At 37.9% G+C, this 21,306-nt stretch overlaps 1 protein-coding gene across 2 annotated transcripts in view; it reads right to left on the reverse strand.

Moving 5' to 3' along the window:
- The window catches only part of PTPN22 (protein tyrosine phosphatase non-receptor type 22), a 58,793-nt gene extending 37,959 nt beyond the window's left edge, over window positions 1-20,834 (reverse strand). The window contains exons 1-10 of one of the 2 annotated variants that reach the window (XM_059060605.2): window positions 20,607-20,834; window positions 7,521-7,629; window positions 7,178-7,254; window positions 6,955-7,050; window positions 6,487-6,525; window positions 4,826-4,897; window positions 4,650-4,709; window positions 3,902-4,044; window positions 3,337-3,403; window positions 2,531-2,608 (exon numbers count right to left, since the gene is read on the reverse strand). In XM_059060605.2, coding sequence (XP_058916588.1) covers window positions 2,531-2,608; window positions 3,337-3,403; window positions 3,902-4,044; window positions 4,650-4,709; window positions 4,826-4,897; window positions 6,487-6,525; window positions 6,955-7,050; window positions 7,178-7,254; window positions 7,521-7,629; window positions 20,607-20,693 — 828 coding nt within the window. In that variant the 5' untranslated portion in view covers window positions 20,694-20,834. The remainder of the gene's footprint in view (window positions 1-2,530; window positions 2,609-3,336; window positions 3,404-3,901; window positions 4,045-4,649; window positions 4,710-4,825; window positions 4,898-6,486; window positions 6,526-6,954; window positions 7,051-7,177; window positions 7,255-7,520; window positions 7,630-20,606) is intronic. The other variant, XM_059060597.2, reaches the window with a different exon arrangement.
- Window positions 20,835-21,306: the final 472 nt, after the last annotated feature.

Raw genomic sequence — 21,306 nt, forward strand, 5'->3', positions numbered from 1 at the left:
AAAAACAAAAACTTGGTGAACTAACCAGATTTCAGGAATATGAACACCAATCAAATCATAGTATAGAAGATCTGAAACATTAGTTTAACTACAGTGCCTTATGTCTGTGTAGCCCATGTCAGATTTCAAAGCATTTTTAGGCTGCTAGAAACAGCTATTTTATCTACCTCTAGCTAATATACAATGACATCGCAGCATGCTTTTTATGCTCTAACCCCACGTTCTTACTTATCTCTCCTTCCACCATCATTTCTCTAATTCTGTTTTCCTTGCTCACACTTTAAAATCTTTATTTCAGGGACTTCCTTGGTGGTCCAGTAGTTAAGACTCTGTGCTTCCATCGCAAGGGGAATGGGTTTGATGCCTGGCTAGGGAACTAAGTTCCCACTTGCCATGGAGCTAAAAAAAAAAATTGTGTTTTATTTCATCCTGGATGCATTTTTTGTTTTGTTTTTTGTAATTCACCTCTTGCAGGAAAAGGTAGATAGACGTGGTTGATGGCTAAATAGATAGTTTCAAGATGTATTATTTAACATGGCTCACGATAGATATATAAAGTAGCTAGGTTGTTATCCCTGTTTACAATTTGTCCAAGATCATTCAGAAGTAATTTCCATGTTTTCTGTTAGAACCTCAATCTTTTGACTCTTACTTTAGTGCACTTATATCAAGCTGCTGAAATTCTGTCTTAGCAAAGATACCAAAAAAAAGTAGACCCCTAAACAGAGTTTGGAAATTTGTGGTTATAAAGGGATTTCACTGTAGAGAAATGAGAGCTCTACAAGGTTCATGGGTTTTTACCACTCTGATTTTGCCTCTGTACCTGCTTGAGCACTTGATTTTGGATCTACTTTTCAACTGAATGGGCCTATTCAGGATCTTCTATAACACTTCACACAATCTTATACAAACAAAATATAATTTTTTCCAAAAATAATCGTAGCAGGAGAACAATGCAGTCTATATCACCCAACACAGCCATTGGTACACTCTTCAATTTTTTTAAGAAGAGAAAAATCAGACAGGAAGTACTCATCTGGTTACAGTGCTATCTATCTCCTGGCTAGAGCAGTGTCATAAAAAGCAGCTATAGCGGGTAGATTTGTTCAAATAGTTGTTGATAATGCCAAAATGTGAAGGCTAACTTGAAATTGTTTCAGCTGTCTTCCAACTCTTAAAAGTAGGTCTGAAATGGACTTTTTCTGAAATGGGGTATGGCTTTACTTATTGATTCAGTATTATAATTTAATGTTATACAACTAGGTTGCATACTTCCTGGAATCTTTATACATCTACATGGATCGGCCTTCTTTTAAGTCTGACAGCACTAAACCAGCCAATACTTTCATTTCACATAAACTTTTCCCCCTACACATTGAATATAGAAAACACCTACAGTCAACAGATGAAAAAGAATTCTTTTTTTCCACTAACTATTAGTGGAAAACCTGTGTGGGCCAAACAGAAGTCTTATATTATAATAGCTCTTAATTTTTTCCCCTTGATTTACAACTTATAGATGAAAATATCTGAACTGCCATTGTCAATTGTTTTACTTCTAAACCTATGTGCAAGTTCATTTGTAAGTGCTTTAAACACTTTAATTTCTTGCTGTTTAAGCAATAAGAAGTAGTTCTAACAAATTATGCAAAAATGCCTCTTACCTATAAATGTTTGATGAAAGAATGAACGGGCGAATGCTAAACTCTATCTTAAAGATGGAGACCATTTAGAAATATAGGTAAAATTATTGGTGTAGAAATATGGGTGGAATTAATACTGTAGAAAGTGAGAGATTTGGGCTGGGGGAATGTTTTACCTAGGAGGTAGAACATGAGCTGGAGAGGAGAGAACAGGGGAAAAGCATTTCTAACGGAATAAAAGTATGAGCAATCTGGGGTAGGTTAAAATACTGTGATACATATATAATCATATATATAGTATGATTGTAATTGTGGGTTTTTTGGTAATATTTTTTAATATGCAAAGAAAAAAGACCAGGAGAAACTATAGAAAATAGTAACAGTGGCTCCCTCTAGGTGACAGGATTATGGATGATTTTTAAATTTTTTATCATTTTCTAAGATGAACATATAGACTTCATTCTGCAGATTCTGTTACCACCTCCTGAAGAAGAAATTACAGATCTCTGATTGTCTATGGGTTCAGAAATGAAGTACCACTACAAAATTTCAAGTTAACCTGACCCAGCTATTTCTTTCTAATAAGTCAAACAGCTTGTTGAATTTTTTCAATATCCTTTGTAAGAAATATTATATCGTTTTCTTAATATTTTCTAAACAGGCTATAAAATATAAGGAATGAAAGGAATTTGGTCCAGAGCAAGGGATACGGGAAAAATATTGGGATATTCAGAGTTAGAGGAAATGGAAATTGACTAAAACCCTTGATAGTAAAGTAGTTTTACTTGATAGTAAAGTAGTAAAGCTGTTTTTGGATGCCTTATTATTATTAAACAGAGAGACGAAACCAGACTCAGACATGTTATATTATTCACCACAGTCCATACCTGAGTTTGAACTAATGAAGGCCTCTGTGTTCGCATTTCCTGGATCAAACTAAAAACACTGAAGTTCTCAGGAATTATCTACCAAATAAAAGGAAAAAATATCTTACTCCTTTATTGCTATCTAGAAAAAGGAATGCATTTTTTAAACTAATGAGGTTTCTCATCACTTGCACCATGATTTAGAGCCTACAAAATACTGAAGAATCTCTTCAAAATGATTTCACATGGGGTGATCAAATGTCTGAAGTTAAAAATATAATGAGGGAGAAATCTCAGTAGGTGAGTAAGTATGAGGGTTTAATGAACTAAAAGAAGTTTGCAAATAGGTCTAAAGCCCATATTTTAAACTTCTCATTTCCTGTTAGACTTTTAAAAAAATTTACAGATTGGAACACAAAATTTGCAGTAAATTGAGTTCATCTGCTAAAGGAGCGTGTCTAAAGGAAGGGTAACTGTGATTCAGGGCTGTGCTTCTCAACACTACGTCTCTCCAGAAGCACCTGGAGAGCTTGCTGGGCCGTCCCTGCCCGCCCCCACAAGAGTTTTTGCTCAATTCATCCGAGGTGGGGCCCCAAATTTTGCATTTCTAACAAGTTCTCACGTGATACTGAAGCTTCTTGTCTGGGGACCAGATTTTGAGACCACGAACTTAGGAACTAAATTAATCGTCTGACAAAGCAAATCTACAAATGAATATTCTAGAAAAGATGAATGGTAGAGATAGATGTTTTGAAGAACCAAACAATTTCTAAGTCTAAAAGTAGCAAGGTTAAGAAAATGGCAAGTGCCTGTTGAGAGATACTCACCCCATCTTTTAGCAACATCCACATATAATCAATAGCACAGATAACACCAGTCCTTCCACAACCAGCACTGAAATGAAAGATCACAGTAGCATGTATATTTGCAGAGAGTTGATCCTTGACAGTAGCTGGAAAATTTCACCGGCAGATTTGAGGAAGAAGAAATCTAGAGCCCACAAAACTTTCTAAACCCTACCATTTCTCAGAACATGCTTCAATTGCCACATGCTACACCGAGCCTCAGGACAGATTCTAGGCAACTTCTCACAGCAAAAAGTCTCTAGAGCTGTGTTGTTCACAACTAATTTATCAGAAAAACCACTAATTTAATGCTCAGGTTGAATTTGTTATAGTTTCTGCTGTTGACTTTTCTCTTTCAATCATTCTAATTTTAAGCTTCATTCCTTTCTGACTGACTGGAAAAAGTGAGCCTAGAATTAGGAGCCTACATCTTATGCAGACTTTAAATTCCAACAAAGTCAGTCTTCCTTCAGTTAAAGCAGGAGTCTTGGCCAGACTGTGACATTTGGTTTATTCTGGGTAGAAAGTTCATCCAACAGCATCATACCTGCAGTGAATGCATATGGGAACACTGTTATCCTCTTGGTAACAACGCACATCCCAGATGAGCTCAAGAATAGGGTCTACAGAGGAAGGCACATCGTGGTCTGGCCAGTTCTTGTAATGGAACTGGTAGATGGTTCGAGTTTCCTATAAAAATAGCCAGAATAAAAGGAGAGTTCAAGATTAGGGCTTCACCTCATTCTATCACAAGATTACTCTGACCTACAAAGTAGCATCTATCTACATTGTTTTTGCAGTTTATGGAGATTTCTTCCCTATAGGCCTCTGGGACCATATGCCCTCTAAGAACAATTACAAGTAATTTCAGGTCACTTACTATTGGCCTGTCTCTATCAGCCCCACTCACAAGAGAATGCAGATATGAAAATGGTCCAAACCAGAACTTCCCAACTGGTGTGCTTCAAACAGGTCACAGGTGCGTTGATGTACTAATCCCTTTGCCTTAGAGAAACCAAGCAGCTTGAGCTCTCAAGTTGGTTCCCAGCCTCTACACACTGTACACAGCCTCTATTCATCCTAGAAATATTGTCATTTTATATTGTGCCATTGGTATAGAGTAGGTTGGGGAACACAGATTACACCAAAGTCTCTTTTGGTTATGATGATTTATACAAAACATCAAAGACCCTACCACTTCCTATTATTTTATGCCCAGACTGCATCACATACACATGTATTTACTTGCCTGATCTCTGTAGGCTTTGAGGTTACCTCTGGTGTTCTATACTTACACTATTGAACTTGGCTTGTAGAGTCCTGATTGTATAATCAGATTTTTTATTTTCAGCTTCCTAAGAAGTAAAGTAAAATATTAGTTATTTCAAAGACTAATATTCAAAGACTACTCTCTATAAAGTAGGTCCCAGAGCATTTGCTCAGCCAGAATGGAAATAGACATCATACTTACACAGGATATGGAGAAAGGGCCAAGTTGCAGTTGCATTTCTCCTAGCTCAGCCCAGTAGCGCTCACATTTTTTCTGTTGCACAAAGCAGAATGTAGTGATTTCCCTCCATATATGCTAGTCTTTTCTGGGTAAGAAACCAACCCCTCTCATTTAGAAGCAAATTCAGCTGTATCCTTCTCAGGTTAGGAATTTCTTTTCTTTCTTTCTTTTTTTTTTTTTTTTTTTTTTTTTGTTTTAGGCGGGCCTCTCACTGTTGTGGCCTCTCCCGTTGTGGAGCGCAGGCTCAGCAGCCATGGCTCACGGGCCCAGCCGCTCCGCAGCATGTGGGATCTTCCCGGACCGGGGCATGAACCCGTGTGCCCTGCATTGGCAGGCGGATTCTCAACCACTGCGCCACCAGGGAAGCCCCAAGGAATTTCTAACCCCCTTGGGCTCCAACCCATGTCTGGATTCTCCAAAGATAGGAAAACAAACATTAAAGGATATACAAATTGCAGACTTCCTGGAAGTCTGAAAAAGTAGAAATAGGGATCTGACATTTTCAGTGTTTTAAAGGATTTAAACAAAGCCGCACAAGCTAACTGAAACTCCGAGTTTCCTTGGTTTTAACTAGAATTGTATCAACTCAGAATGGCAACAGTAGTTTTGAAGAACATTGTTCAATAGAAATATAATATGAGCTACATATGTAATTAAAATTTTTCTAAGAGCCACATTCAAAAATGTAAAAAGGTGGAATTAATTTTAATAATATATCTTACTTAGCCAAATACATCAAAAATTTTTTCAACATGTACTCAATATAAAAGTTATTAGATATTTGACATTTTAAAACTGTCATCAATATCTAGTGTGTATTTTATATTTACAGCACATTTCAATTAATATGCTAAACTTTAACTGGAAATATTTAATTTCCATTTAGATTTCTAAAATTTATGGCTGAAAAAGATTCACATACCCAAGTTGTTCCAAACAAGGTTTTCCAATAACTGAATTGAATATCAGTCTTTAAATTTAAATTCATTAAAATAAAATAATTGAGTTCCTCAGTCACACCAGCCATATCTCAAGTGCTCACTAGCCACATGTGGCTAGTAAAGGCCATTCTGGGCAGCACAAAAGAAGCTCTGACTGGCAGTTTAAAATATCTGATTAAAAACAACAGGAAAGAGTTTCCCTGGTGGTGCAGTGGTTGAGACTCCACTTGCCGATGCGGGGGACGCGGGTTCGTGCCCCGGTGCGGGAGGGTCGCACATGCCGGTGCGGGAGGGAGGGTCCCACATGCGACTGAGCAGCTGGGCCCCGTGGGACGTGGCCGCTGGGCCTGCGCGTCAGGATCCTGTGCTCCACAACGGGAGGGGCCGCGGCAGTGAGAGGCCCGCGTACCGCAAAAAACCCCCCCAAAACAGGAAAATGAATTGTTACTTTAACAAGTATACCTTATTTTTATTTTAAAACAGAGTCTACTGGGAAAATGGGCGAAAGAGGTTCTCAGAGGTTTAAAAAAAAGCCTTGAGAGTAATTTGGCATTCCCAAACTGAAAACTAGGAAGATGAGCATAAATTTTTACCAAGTCACTTAAGGAAAGTTCTGCTACCAAGTTTCCCCCTTCTTTTTCTTCTTTCCTTTACCTTTAGGTTTTCTAGAAAGCAACTCACCTTCCCCATTTCAAACTCCATGCATGCCATAACAATGATCTGGGGGGATGAAATAGATGGAAACTTAAACACTGATATAGTTTTAAGAAGCAGTTAATAAATGGGTCCAAGAGTCAAAAAGTGTTATTTATTCTTTTTTTGTTTTATAACCAAAAAAGTAATCCTAATAAATTATAAAATGTTGCTCCTACCCTTCTTTCTCTCTGTCCTCACTTCCTTTTTCTCTATTCAAATCAGTAAATTCTTGTTAACAAATGAGACTGTCAAGTTGAGAACTTTTATTTTCTTGAACAATAGTGACATTGTGATATTGACTAAAAGGTGACTGAAGACCAAAATTCTAGTGATTGACCCCCAAAAGCACTGATTTTAATGTACATAGGAAACTTCAGTCACATATCCTGACACCCTACCCCCTTCATCCCTAAAAACTAGAGAATATAGTAACAAAAGTAACTCTGCACTAACCAGGATGCTGTATTCCCAAATCATCCTCCAGAAGTCCAGGACAGTTGTAGGCAAAGGTCCCTGGGTGGCAATATAAGCCTTGGGTCCATAAACTCCCTAAAGTGGAACAGAAATTACATGGGGTATACAAATAATATACTCTCCTTCTTGTCCAGTATCCCTCCCTCCCCCCTCTACCCCATTTTTTTTAGGTACCTAGAGAAATATGGAATATTGGATGTACCTTAATGAAGTTGGCATTGATGTAGCTGGAATCCTCATTAGTGGTTATCATGGACAGCTCTACTCGACTGTGGTCATCTATAATATAAAAGAAAGACAGACTAATTAAGAGGGTTTGGTTAGAGGGCTTTCTGTAAATCAGGAACTAGCACTGTGAATAGTGGATGCTCATTAGTGTTTGAAGACTGACTGAATGAATGAATGTTCTTTTGTAGTCATATACAGTACAAACTAATTTGTCAAAGCCATGGTCTAGGATTAGGAACAACAACCAATGGGTAAAAAGAGATAAGATGATTGAATTTGAGAGAAGGTACAAGTTTAAAGGGAGAAATGAAACTTACAGGGCAAGATATCCTTATATCTGTTTTTCTTGATATTCTTGGGCCTCTCAGCCTCAGTTGTGGGATAGGTTTTATCTGCCTTATACTTGGTGGATAGTCTTTTCAGCATCTGTAATAAAATTACAGTAATTAAATCAAATCATCCTAGAGAAAAGAGGTAAGAAGCTATCTCCAGAGAGCTTTCCTTCTCCACTGTCCAAACATTCCACTTCAGCTTTTTTAGTATCCTCTAGGGCTGGTTGCATTCAGAACAGAACCTCACAGCATAAGGACAACAGAGTTTAGTGACATTTGGAGAAGTGAAAAGGTCACACTTAATGCAGCTGAGTTGCAAATAGCTAAAACTTAGAGGTGAAACCAGTGAATATTTAAGAAATAATATCTTCTGAACACACCCTGTGTTCCACCCAAAGAGTCAGATATTAAAAGTTTGACTTACTTTCTTTACAACTATTACAGGGATATTTTAAACTAAACTGAGGTAGTATAGAACCTGAGATGGGGCTTAACCTGTACCGTGATCTGCACCCCATGACTTAGTCAATGGCAGTCACTAGAGGTGGGTGGGCATCTGTATTGTTAACCAGCTCTGTGGTTTATTCTGATGTATATTTCTGAGTTGGATAAACTAGGGTTTGAATTCTGACTCCCACAGTTACTGGCTGAATGGAGCTGGGCAAGTTATTTAATCTTTCTGTGTCTCAGTTGCTTTGTAAGTAAAATGGAAGGATAGTTACCTTAGAGTTGTGGGTGAATTAAGTGAGTTATCATAGGTGAAGCACTGGTACAGAGTACATGTTTAATAAAGAAAAGGTACTGTTACTATATAAAACAATAAAACAATAAATAAAATTATTCTCACTTGCCAACATTATAGTATAGAGCAAAATTCCAGGTCAGAGGAAATGATAGTTCCTCTTTAGCTCCTTCTGATAAATCAACCTTGTCCTAGATTTCAACTCCCTTATCATTCGAAGAAACTGCATTTAGTAGATCTGACCTTTATCGACCCTTACTCAATTTGAGAAAGATAAGGGAAAAACATCTCTGATAGCTAATAAATATTTATTGAACTGAACTACAGAAAATAATTTTCATTATTTGCCCACTATTTAATAGCGACTTGGTCACATGAAGATCATTAATTATTTCCTATGGGTCAGATGCCTCAGCATCTTCTCAGTCTTCAATTCTCTTTAACTTAACTTCCTTCTTGAAATTTCCTCCTCCCTTTGCCCATATTAGTCTACATTATTTTGGTTCTCCTCTTTCTTCTCTGACTTCTCTTTCCCTCTTCTCATTCTTTCTTACTGCCTCTACTTCTGCTTCTGTCTTCTAATTGTGAATTATCCAGGGTTCCAAAGTTAAGTCCTCAACTCTCTGCTCTTCTCACTAAATGCATTTGCTCAGAGATATCATCTTTTATAGAAGGCATACCAGTTTTTAAAAATTTATTTAACTAATTCAAATTGAATTATAATTCCAACTCCTATCGGATAACTCTCAAATTTCTTCATTAAGATTTGACTATTAAGTGCCAGTCCTGAATTTCCAGCCATACCCTAGACATTTCCACCTGGGTGTCTTACTTCAACCTCAAACTCAGCACCTCTAAAAATAAAATTATCACTGTCCCTACAGTTAATGCCAATGGCACTATCTTTACCCCAGGCAACCATACTCTAGAAACTGAGAGTTACTTTTGGTTCCCCACTTCCCACAATTCCCACCTCTAACTCAGTCAGCAAGTGTAACTGATTCTTCCCATGCAATATTTTGCATCAACTTTCCTTCCTATGCCCCTACAAATACTTTAATTCAGGCCCTTTCCCTTAAAGCTTGAACTGTTATAGTTGCTTCTTAACTCATCTTCATACTTTTCTCTTTCCCTGTCCAAATACATTAGGCATAATTATGCTAACTTAATCTTACTAAAGTATTGCTTTTCTTAACTCTCTCATGCTATAAACTACTTCAGTGAATCCCCCTTGCTACCAGGAAAAAGTCAAAACTCCTTAGTCAGGTACTTAAGATTCTCCCCAGTTGGACCCAAGCTAATGTCCCCATTTGCTACTGTCCCACAATTATGAGCCTTCCAAAGATTGATTTCTAAGTTCTTTCAAGATTGTACAAACTGATGTCACTGACAATTATATGTAACATCGCTTCTTTAAAACTATGGGTCCCTTTTCCTTTCTCATAAATATATACCTGATACTGCTTTTGCTTTTCTCACCCATAATTATGATCTATTTTGTTCCACAGGGTAAACTGATAGAAAGAAATAAGGGAATAGAAAAAGAACTATTCTCATGTGACTGGCAACAAGAAAATCTTAAAAAGAAGGGAATTGTTAATTATTTTACTTAGTTGTTTATATTTCATATAGAGTTTTCACATAATTAGGATGTATGTCTATCTGTAGAAATTTACTTAAGGACACTCATAACTAAGTCATAAAAAAAATGGGTGAGGAAGGGAGAGCCTAAAATAAAGGAATGATGATACAGAGAGACAGAGAGATAAAAGAGGTAGTTGAGAATTGAAATTTGTTCCAACAAATCATCTAAACTCATCATTAGATTTCAAAATTAGCTCAAGATAACCTGATAACTGAGTCTGCAAGGAGAGAAAAAAAGTTGGGGTCATGAAAGATTTGTAAGCTGGGAGTTCAAAATACAAAGAATTATCAAATATCTAGAATCTAATTAAAGTGATACTTTCCAAATAATAAATAGAGCATTAATTATTATAACAACTCAAAATATAGGAGAGTAAGCTTTTTCCAACTAAGGATGACAAATGGAACAGACAGCCACTGCCTGTTTATCTGCTGGACCACAAATGCCAGCATGTATTGTTCTAATCACCATTTTTTTTCTGTTTCTAGAGTTAGATCAGACACAGGCAATCTATATAAAAGCAGGTATACAGTTAGTTATTAAATCCTAATTTCTTACCATGGTTTGAATTCTTGTGATTTTCAGAATTGGATTTAGGAGGAGAGATGCTGAAATGATCATTACACAGCATATTTTTACACCAAGATGGATGTAAGCAGACTAGTTTGGAAATTTAAGGATGTGGCACAAATACATGAAAGAATATAAAATATTTCCAGTTTGTATCAATTTCCAAGTTATACCAATTTTTCAGCTCTCTTTGCTCTTGTGCACCTTCAGAATGACAATTTTCAGGCTGCCATTGATTCCAGGGCAGCTGAAAAGATGTTAACTCCCAGAGCAGTTCATTCTAAAAATTTCCAGAACAGAGCCTCGTGCATACTCCCTGTTACACTGTTTTTATTTGTTTTGCTTTGCTTGCTTGCAGAATGCTTTCCAGGGAGAATGCCATGGGCAAAGCTCTTTTTGAAAGATATGCCTAAATTAATTGGGTAAAATTTCACAGATAAAAGTTGTGTGTGTGTGTGTGTGTGTGTGTGTGTGTGTGTTTAACCTATGTTTGTTTAGCCGTCTTCACTGCCACCTTCAACAAAGAGAGAGAACGGCTTCTTATTTCCTACTCTGTTCCTTCTCCCAGAGTTATCTGGCTGGATGACAAATGGGCACATTCTTTTAGCAAAACATCACATAGGAAATGCCTGTAGAATTGTTAATTTGGAAAGAGTGAAAGATTTTTTTTTTCCAGATATCTTACCTAGAGGTCAAACCACTGTGAAGATCTTTTTCTCATTCCCCTTCTCTCCCTGCTAGAGCCCCCAAGCTCCAACACCCCAAAAGAGAAAAAATCAGAGCCAACTTAGGACAGAGAACTGATAAACCTCTCCAGAAAGAGAAACTCTGAGGGTAGGAAGCAAAAGGGTATAGAAGAGAAAGTAGGGCTATGGGGGTGGGCTGGGATTGGGGGAGAAAAGATAGGTTAAAGGGAGAAAGTATTTCTCTACCAACCACCAAGTGGGTGTGAGTACCCTAGAGGTAGCACCAACAAAAGCAATTGGGGAATACGGAAAAGTTTCTGAGGGAATAAAGAAAAGGGGCCTCCTGAGCCCCTGATAAGTTTGAATGTATGAGAAACCAGATTCTGTTCATGCTTGATAAGCTAACAGTAAGCTGATTTTGTTTGTGGACTATGCTACCCCTTTCCTTTCAAGACAGGAAAACAGAACCGAGGTCCTGGCCATGAATCTCTAGGAATCAGGACTGAACCTATTGCATGTTCATCTTATTGACTAGAAAAGTAATTACTAGTAAATGAACTAAGGTCACTCCCAAAAGAGAACAGAAAGGAAAAAGGAAGCACAATACCACAATACCTTTGCCTTGGAGGACTACACTATTGTATAGAAAACAGCATAAGTTACATTTGGGTGTGGGAAAAATCAGTCTTGGCCCTCCTGTGCCAGGCGGAAGAGGGGACTCAAAGCTGGGATGTCTCCAGAGTTTCTCAAGATATTCCTCAATGCCTTACAACTACAGGTCAGTACTATCTATTCCAAGCCTCCAACTGGATAGAGAAAGCATGAATGCTAAGAAACGGAATTAGGAGCTCAGACCTCTACATCGAGTAAACAAGGGTACCACTAGTAGGAATGCGGGGCAAGACTGAACTGGCCCTGAGTGTGCATACAATCATCTCCAGCTAGACAGGCAAACTTATGGGGATTGGGCGGCCATCCAGTAGTCAGGTAAGTGAGCAGGTGGGTAGCAATAGCTAAACTAGGGTGAGTAAACCAAGAGGTTCAGGTTTAGATAAATACAATGTGAGGATATGGCAAGACATGTATTTAAAATGTATTTTAAATGTCCTGAGAATAACTGAAAATGTGGGCCTAGATGGTCCCTAGTGAAAGACTGGAGATGCAGTTGGGAGAAATTAGCTTTAGAGGTAATGTTATATATTTATTCCAGTGGAAGCAGCGAAAAACTACACCTTAATGGACACAAAAGTCAGAAAATGCTGATAAGTATGTTCAAGTGATAGGCTGATTCACATAAATGAGTCGTTTAAATTCAATAGATGTTTGGGCACTTGCTATGCAGGTGGTACTGTGTTCGTGACTGCTTGGCTAGTGTTGTTACCATAAATAAATATAGAACTAGGATGTATCTAGATCTTCTCTATAGAACTAAGATGTATCCAGGTCTTCTCTGGTCTATGATAAGTCTCCAGAAGCTGCTATAATACCAATCTGACTTCTAGTGCGTTATAAACCATCATTAGGACTTGACCTTCACAACTGGATACCTTCTTTCTATTAGGGTTCATTGAATCCTTCATATTCAATAAATATGTCTTTGTATTTAATAAATACGATATTTACCTTTTCTACAAAAGCACCTCATCTCCAGGAAACATAAAATTCCTTTTTTTTTTGGCTTTTTATTATTTAAATGGATTCCAACAACACTAAAGAAAAACGTTTAATATAGATTTTTAAATAAAAAAGTAATGCATATTTTTAGTAATGCATATTAATTGGAGAAATTTTAGAATATAGAGAACCCAGAAAAGATTAAAAATCAGCTATAGCCCCACTACTCAGTTAATCATTCTTAATATTTCAAAATATTACATTCCAACTTTTATCTATACATGTGTAATGAAGATGGAATCACACTGCATATAGGGTTTTGTAACTTGCTCTCTTTACTTATAAATTTGTATTATTCTACATTATTTTTAATGGTGGCAGAGTATTCTATTGTATGAGATGCAACATGAGTTACTTAACCCGCTCCTTCATACTATTGGACATTTAAGTTGCTTCCAATCTTCCTAAACAATAATTATGAACAATATTACAATAGGTGGCCAAAATCTATATAAATATCTTTCATTATTTCCTTCAGATGAATTTTTTGGAGTGATCAAAGAACTTGCTCATTTTAAAGGCTTTTGATCCATATTACTAAATACATATCAGAACCCATATACAGATTTTGCCTCCAGAAAGTTATACCAGCAATGTATGAGACTGGTATACCAGCAATGTAGAAAGCTGCATATTTCTGAATGCTGGTCAACATTAGGATTATAATGTTTTAAGTATAGGTGCATTTGATAAGTAAAGTGTTTTTAGTGATATTTTTGTTATTTGTATTTCCCTTTGTGGTTTCTTCACTCCAACACATTTTTTAGAAGGAAGAAAATACACTGTACCCAAATTACCCTACCTACATGAAGCTGTGTTCATATCTCTGTATTCATATCCAGCCTTTGAACAAATACATATAGACATCCAATGAGCCCATATATGCATATTTAGCACACTTGTCATTAGCTAAGCTCTCACTTTTTCTACACAATTCATACTTTTACACATGCTTTCTAAATCAAGATGCCTCAACTACCTCCAATGTAGAAAAGAAAAAAAAAATCTAAGAAGTTTTAAACATAAAGACATGCAGCAAATTGACCAGCATAAAAGCACATAACCAAACCTTAACCCATATTTAATACAGTGGGTAAAATGTATATGTCATAAAACCACAATCGGTTGCAGTAGTTGACCAAAGTGAATACCTATTCCTCTGTAAATTATCATCAATCGGATAAAAAAAATACACTAATGGAAGAGGATGGCCCTCATTAAGCTTAGAAGAAGGAAAGTAAAGTCCCTAGTGTTGTTCAGAAAAGAGTGGTGGCCACCAGCCTGAGGGTTCAAACAGGGAGATGAAGGCTTCATACCATCACAGTTGAGGCCATTAAAATCACTAGGCTCAGAGGCTTCCCTTCCCTGGTGGCGCAGTGGTTGAAAGTCCGCCTGCCAATGCAGGGGACACAGGTTCGTGCCCCAGTCCGGGAGGATCCCACATGCCGCGGAGCGGCTGGGCCCATGAGCCATGGACACTGAGCCTGCACATCCGGAGCCTGTGCTCCGCAACAGGAGAGGCCACAACAGTGAGAGGCCCTAGTACCGCAAAAAAAAAAAATCACTATGCTCTTCAGGCAACTTTCTGATTATCATTGGTTTCTCATGTAAGTTTGTCTCCAAATTTAGAGAATATACTGGCCAGCCAATGCAAACTTCTACTCTGTTTGACAGTGATTTTTCTCTGCCCCAAATTAATAAATTGGCATTCTTGTTTCTGGTGAATTTCTTATGTGTTTGCCTGATCTTGATCACTCTCAGCATACTGACAAAATTGAATAGACCAGCAAAGCTAAAGTCAAGACACGGGACTATGGTGACCCAAAATAGCTAATACCACCCTAAGTGACTACTTGGCCTCTCTCCATGCACTCTGTGATCACAATAGTAATTGCATATATTGAATGTGGACAGAATTCATAAATATAATTAGAAAGAATTAAGACCCAGCTACATGCAACCAAATGAATTTTAGAAACACAATGTAGAGTGAAAGAAGGAAGATATTAAAACTGTATATATAACATGATTTTATTTACATAGAATTCAAAAACACATAAAATTAATCTCTTTTGCTTAGTGATATATATGCCTGAAGCTATGCTGAAAAACAAAGAAAAAAATAATCTCATGATAGTGTTTACCTCTAGTCAGGTGGGAACTGGGGGGAGTTGTGATCTGGAAGGACACCCAAGGGATTTCTGGGGTGTGGGCAATGTTCTACTTCTTGATCTGAGTGATGCTTATACCGATGCCTGCTTTATTACTAATTGTTAAATTGTATGTTTGTGTTTAAAGCACTTTTCTGTGTATATGTTATATTCTATGATTTTTTTTAAGTTTAAGAAGTTAAGACCAATGGATAAATTGGAAGCAATAGAGTGGGGTGGCGGGAGGGGACCAAGAACACAAGCTCAAAAGTTAAACAGCTTTATTTCAAATCTGAGTTCTAACACTTATGAAATCCATGACCTTAGGTAAGTTGTTTAATTTCTCTGACCCTCAGTGTCTACTACATAGCAAATACTATGCTGGACGCTGAGGATATCAAGATAAGCAGAACTAAATCTGAGCCTTGCCTTTGTGGAGCTACAATCCGATGGGAAAGCAGACATTAATCAAATAATCAGACAAACAAATGTAAAACTGGAACTGTAATAAGTGCTATGAATACCTTCAATTCAGCTGGGGTGAGGGTGGAGGCAGAAGAAACTTAAAAAATGACACATGGTGCTGAGAACTTACTCGATATATTTAGGGAGGTCAAGGAAGACTTCTCTGGGAAAGTGACCACCAAACTGTTATCTGAAGAATTATAAAGTGTTAACTAGGTGAAGAGGAGTATGAGGGTATATTCAAGGTAGAGGTAACAGCATGCATGCAAAGTCCTGTGGCAGAGGAAGCATGACACGGACAAGAAAATGAACATGCTGTAAGAAGCTGGAGAAGCACTCGGCTGCTGGTCAGTGGGGGACTTTGTTAGCCATTCATTATAAAGGGCTCTTTGGGAATTAGATGAGGTTCTGTTCGTGAAGCACTCAAGCACAGAGTCTGGAACATGGTTCCATGATTAGCTATTGTGGAAAGTACATGAACCGAAAGTTCATATGAGGAAATGCAGATTGAAAATAGTCATGGAAAATTTTCAGGCTCAGAAATAAAATAAATCAAATTAACATAACAAAGTACAATTTTACACTAATTAAATTAGAAAAATAAAACATGCTATGATTTTGCTTGATGCAGTTTAAGTATAGTGGCAACATACCAGAGTTTCAAATCCTGGTTTTGCCACTTCATGAGTAAAATGAAGATAATGCTTTCCTCTTGGAGTTGTAGTGATTAAGATCATATATGGTAAACCACTTAGATTGCCTGGGATATGATAAGCAGTCAAAAATTTTACCTTTTACTATCTTTTTTTTTTTTTTGCGGTACGCGGGCCTCTCACTGTTGTGGCCTCTCCCGTTGCGGAGCACAGGCTCCAGACGCGCAGGCTCAGCAGCCATGGCTCACTGGCCCAGCCGCTCCGCGGCACGTGGGATCTTCCCGGACCGGGGCACGAACCCGCGTCCCCTGCATCGGCAGGCGGACTCTCAACCACTGTGCCACCAGGGAAGCCCCTTACTATCTTTTTTAGGTACTAAATTGAGACTATCAAGGTGGTAAAGAAGATGATAAATTCAGATATCGCAAATTTTTAAAACTGTTGGAAATATATTTGGCAAAACTTAACCAATTAGATGCTAATACTCTTTGGTCCAGGAATAATAACACTTGTGGGGATCTAGCCCCAGGATATAATCCCAAACGAAGGGGGAAACCACATGGACAAACATTCATTGCAGTTTTATCAATAATCAGGAAAAATGAGAAATAACCTCAATTTCCAAAAATAGAGGAATAATTAAATTATTTGGGTGCCTACTACATGTCAGGCATTTTACATATTCATTCTTTTATCTTCACAGCAATTCTGCAAAGTGAATATTATTTGTTACCACTTTTTAGTTTGTTCAAGGTCACATAGCTAATTATAGGCAGAAGGAAAATTTAAACCCAGATTTATATGATTCCAAAGTTGTTACAAGTACAGATGGTAAAACAAGACTGCCTGAACTTGAAACTCAGTTCCACCACTTACTGGTTATGTGACCCTGAGTGAGTCAGTTAACTTGTCTGTGTCTCATTTTCCTCATCCATAAAATGGAAATAATAACAGTGCCTTCCTCAGTAGATTAAATGAGTTGACATACAAAATGGTTTAGAACAGTTTCTATAAGAGGTATAGAAGTGTTAGCTATTACTTTGATTATTATATTTTCATCATACTATCCTGCATTAAAGTCATTAATATAGATTTTAACCAACATGATAGCTTTGTTACAATGTTAAGTGAAAATATGAGAATACTAAATTGTAGCTATCTTATAATTACAGTAATATAAAAGGCATCCTAGCAATATAAATAGACAAAAACTAGAATTTCTACACCCCTCAAAACTGTATTTGTTGGGATGTTGGTACTATGGTGAATTTATTTTATTTTACCTTGCAATAATATTATTTTATAAAAAATAACAACAATAAGGCTTTATTTTTTTTAAGTACTTTAAGAAATTTTCAGTAGTGTGGTTGCACACTGCTATTTCTGCTGTATAGAAACTATGCTAACTAGAGACTTACCCTCATGCTAGGCCCTTTGAGGGACTATGGTTAGTGGCTTAAGCAAGACATTATTGCATAGGGATTAATTTCACAGGCTCTGATATGACAGATCCAGGTTAAATGTCATGTCCATGGCTGAACAGCTGAGTGAGCTTAGGCCAATTATTTACCCTCTCAGAGCCCCAGTTTCCTTATCTGTAAGTCAGAGATCAGAACTACCTCATAGGGTTTTTTTAAAATGAGTAATAAATAAGATAATGAATGTGATGCTTCCTTGATACCCCACCAAGACTATCACAGTTCTAATTAAATATTTAATAGAGTAATTGGTGGTTTAATGTCTGCCTCTCTAAGACATCCTCTCATGTCTTAGAAGATAAGCTCCACCAAAGCATGGAGTATTGCACTGCAGAACCAGCATCTAGCACAATGCTTTGCACATAGTAAGCACTCAATAAATATTTGAATGAATGCATGAAAACCTTATAGGAGTGGTCAGTGGCAGTTTCAACTACAGAAGGATTATTGAGTTTAGTCTTAGCATGGGGAAAAGACCAAAGCAGCATGGTATTGGCTCTAGCTGTCATAGTAGGGCTTTGTGCTCTGCACAAAGATACTTGGCAAAGGGGGAAGTGAGGACTGAAATATAAGCCATGGACTCAGTGGGGGGCAGGGTGTACAGAATATCTACCTATAAGTAGAGATGACTTTTGATAATTCCCACAGAGGCACCACCATTCAGGCCAGCAGTGGCCTTGTGTCACAGAATCAGCCCTCAAACCTCAGAAACATCAAATCCTGGGAGAAGATATGAAGGGCTGAAGGTGGAATGTGGTATATGACCAGGTGGAAAGCCTTCCAGTTTAAAGGTGGTATTCACCTTGTCCAAGCAAGTAGCCTGGCCTCATTCACTGCTCCCCAACTCCCCCAAAGCTACTCTCTCTGGTATTTCAGCTGAACCTTTAGGTGGGGCTGAGGGAAAGACTCTGTTTTTCCACTGGAGGACATGAGTCAGTGAACAGTGAGGTTCCACTTAATCACCACCCAAAAACAAGGTCCTTAGAATTAGGAGCTAGAAAAGCAAGGAAGTGATTAATATAAAAGTCAGGATAGTGGTCATTCCTCGGCAGGGCAGGACAGGGTGGGGGTGGGGATGAGGACCTGATGGGGAAGGGACATGTAGATGTCTTCTGGGGCTGACAATGTTTTATCCCTTGACCTGGGTGATGGCTGCTTTACAGTTATACTTACATTTTATGTACTTTTCTCAATGCGTATTATAGCTCACAGTTTTAAACAGCTGGAAAAAATACAAACTATGAAAAGGTTTTTAAGCAGGGAAAAAAATAACCAGATCTGTAGTATTAAAAGATCACTTGGGTGTTAAACAGAAAATTGATTGAAGGTGGGGCAAGGCTAGAGGCAGAGAAAACAGGAGATAAGGTAGCTGCTATATTTTGGTGAAAGACTATAATGACTGAGCTAAGAAAAGGTAACATATTAGGGATGTAGTCTATATTATTTTTAAAAACACAACCAAAATAACAGAGGCTGCCACTGCCCCGTCACCTCACTTTTTACCTCTCTGCATTGGGGGAATTTGGCTCAGGAGACATAGCCCAGGGGCAGGCACACGTCTAAGACACATAGGCCAGGCTTTCTACCTTCCCTCCCTCCCTGCTAACTCTACTCAGAAGGACTAAGACTGCCTGGCTAGTGGCAACTACAGTGCATTTTTCATGACACCACAGCATTATCCAAGTTGAGCTGACACAGGGGTTTCTACCATAATATGCAATCACTCAATCATAACATCTAATCACTCAGGACTTTACAGAGTGTTTTCACATCTACTACCTGGCACCAGAATGTTAGCTCTATGACGGCAAAAAGGTTCTTATTTTGTTCACTGCTATATCCTCAGTGCCTAAAATTAAACTTGGTACATAGAAGGTGCTCAATAAATATTACTGAATGAATGACCACATTTAAGTATTATTATTATTGATAATAATAACTTAATACATTAAGTATTATTATTATTATTGATATTATTATTGATATTGATATTATTATTATTGATAATCTTGTGCAGAGAGGTAGGACATTCATTATGATCCTCATTTCAGAAGTCAGGAAACAGAGACTTGGTGAGATTAAGGAACATGGCAAGTAGTTGATAATTTGGTTGATGACACTGTCATGATTTAATTTCAGATATTATATTTAAATTCCCTTATTTTCCCCTTTTCCTCATAGCTGAAAAGGTAAAGTTTGAAGTTCTTATAACTCTGAAACACCAGCTGGAAGTATTCCCAAATACATGATAGGTACTATCAGACATCCTACGTCATCTGATGTGCTGGGTTATAGGATGATTGAGGCCTACCCAGCTGCCACTGCATCAGTAAGCACCATTCCCCCAGAGGAGATGCAGTGTCCCTCTGGGTAATCAAATCCAGCTGACCCCAGGCTACCTTGTGCTTATATTTCTTTCCATCCCTCATTTTTCTCTACTCCCCATCCTAGCCATTCCACCTCTCCAAGCAAAAGAAGATTAAGGAAACCCTGTTATTGCAAAAACGCATGTTCTCATATTTTTTTCTTCATTAAAAAATAAAGAAAAAAGAAATATGACAGAAAGTAGTTTCGGTGCTCTTCAAGAGTTTTTGTTATCCAAATGGAACCCACGGGAGGCTAAAAGCATAATGCTCCATGAAAAGTTAATCCTGGTCTCTTTCCTCTTGATATTAATTAAAATTAGTCATTTGAAGCCTAAACCACAACTCAGATACCTGGGAACTCCAGATGTTCAATTAATATTAGATTTATACAACTGGAATTATGTATGTCATCTGTAGGATTCCTAGTCAAACTCTAAGAACTAGCAAACAAAATATTTAAAGCTATATTTTGGAGAGAACGTCTAAAATACACAAAAACAACTTTGAGAAGTTAAACTTTTAGGTTGCCTTCTTCCCCTGAAAGGTCAGTTTATCCCAAGAGCAAGTTGGTCTAGGAGAGTTGGACCACTGTCATCAAACAGTCTATGTAACTACCCTGAGAATGTCACACATAGGACTTACCAGAAATTCATTGGCAAACTCCTCTTTGTTACTTTTCTTGTTTTGGGCCTCATCCAGGAACTTCTGCAGAATCTCTCTTTGGTCCATGCTGCAGGGCAAGACAGACAGTCTACAAGTGGGTTAAGGGAGGGCATATTAGATGTGTGTCATGGCCGAGACAGCACTGAGAAGCCACTGCTGCCGCCTGAGCAGAGCATGTTGAAGGTTGTGGTTTACTGACTTCATCTCAAGGCCTAGAGGAAATTAGTACGTAACCAGACTCTGTGGTCACACAACAAAGCCGGTACCTCACTCCTGGGCCCTAGCGCCTTCCTTCTCAAGAAAGGAACCTGGTTGCAATTCAAGTTTTTAACAAACAAGAGGCTAGCCAGAACGTAATGTGTGTGTGGTCTGCTTAGCTCTGAGACTATTCAACTCCATCATCCTTAAGCAAAGTTCACAGTTTTTCTTGCTTCCTAGAGAAAAGGCAGAATTACAGGTCTCATGGATGGTTCTGCCTCTCCCCATTTCCCCAATGAGCACAAATGCCTTGTTGACACCTTCTGTTTCCTCATGTCCCAAATGAACTCTGTAAAAGTTCATTTAAGCCCAGTTTGGAGACACTGGAGTTAAGACATCTTCTAAAAGGTTTCTTGTCAGTGTGATCGGTGGTAAACTTCTATTCTTCAGAGAAGGCATTTTTATTTAGAACTTTTGATTC

The sequence above is a fragment of the Kogia breviceps genome, chromosome 1, assembly GCF_026419965.1.
Source record: "Kogia breviceps isolate mKogBre1 chromosome 1, mKogBre1 haplotype 1, whole genome shotgun sequence".
NCBI lineage: Eukaryota > Metazoa > Chordata > Mammalia > Artiodactyla > Physeteridae > Kogia > Kogia breviceps.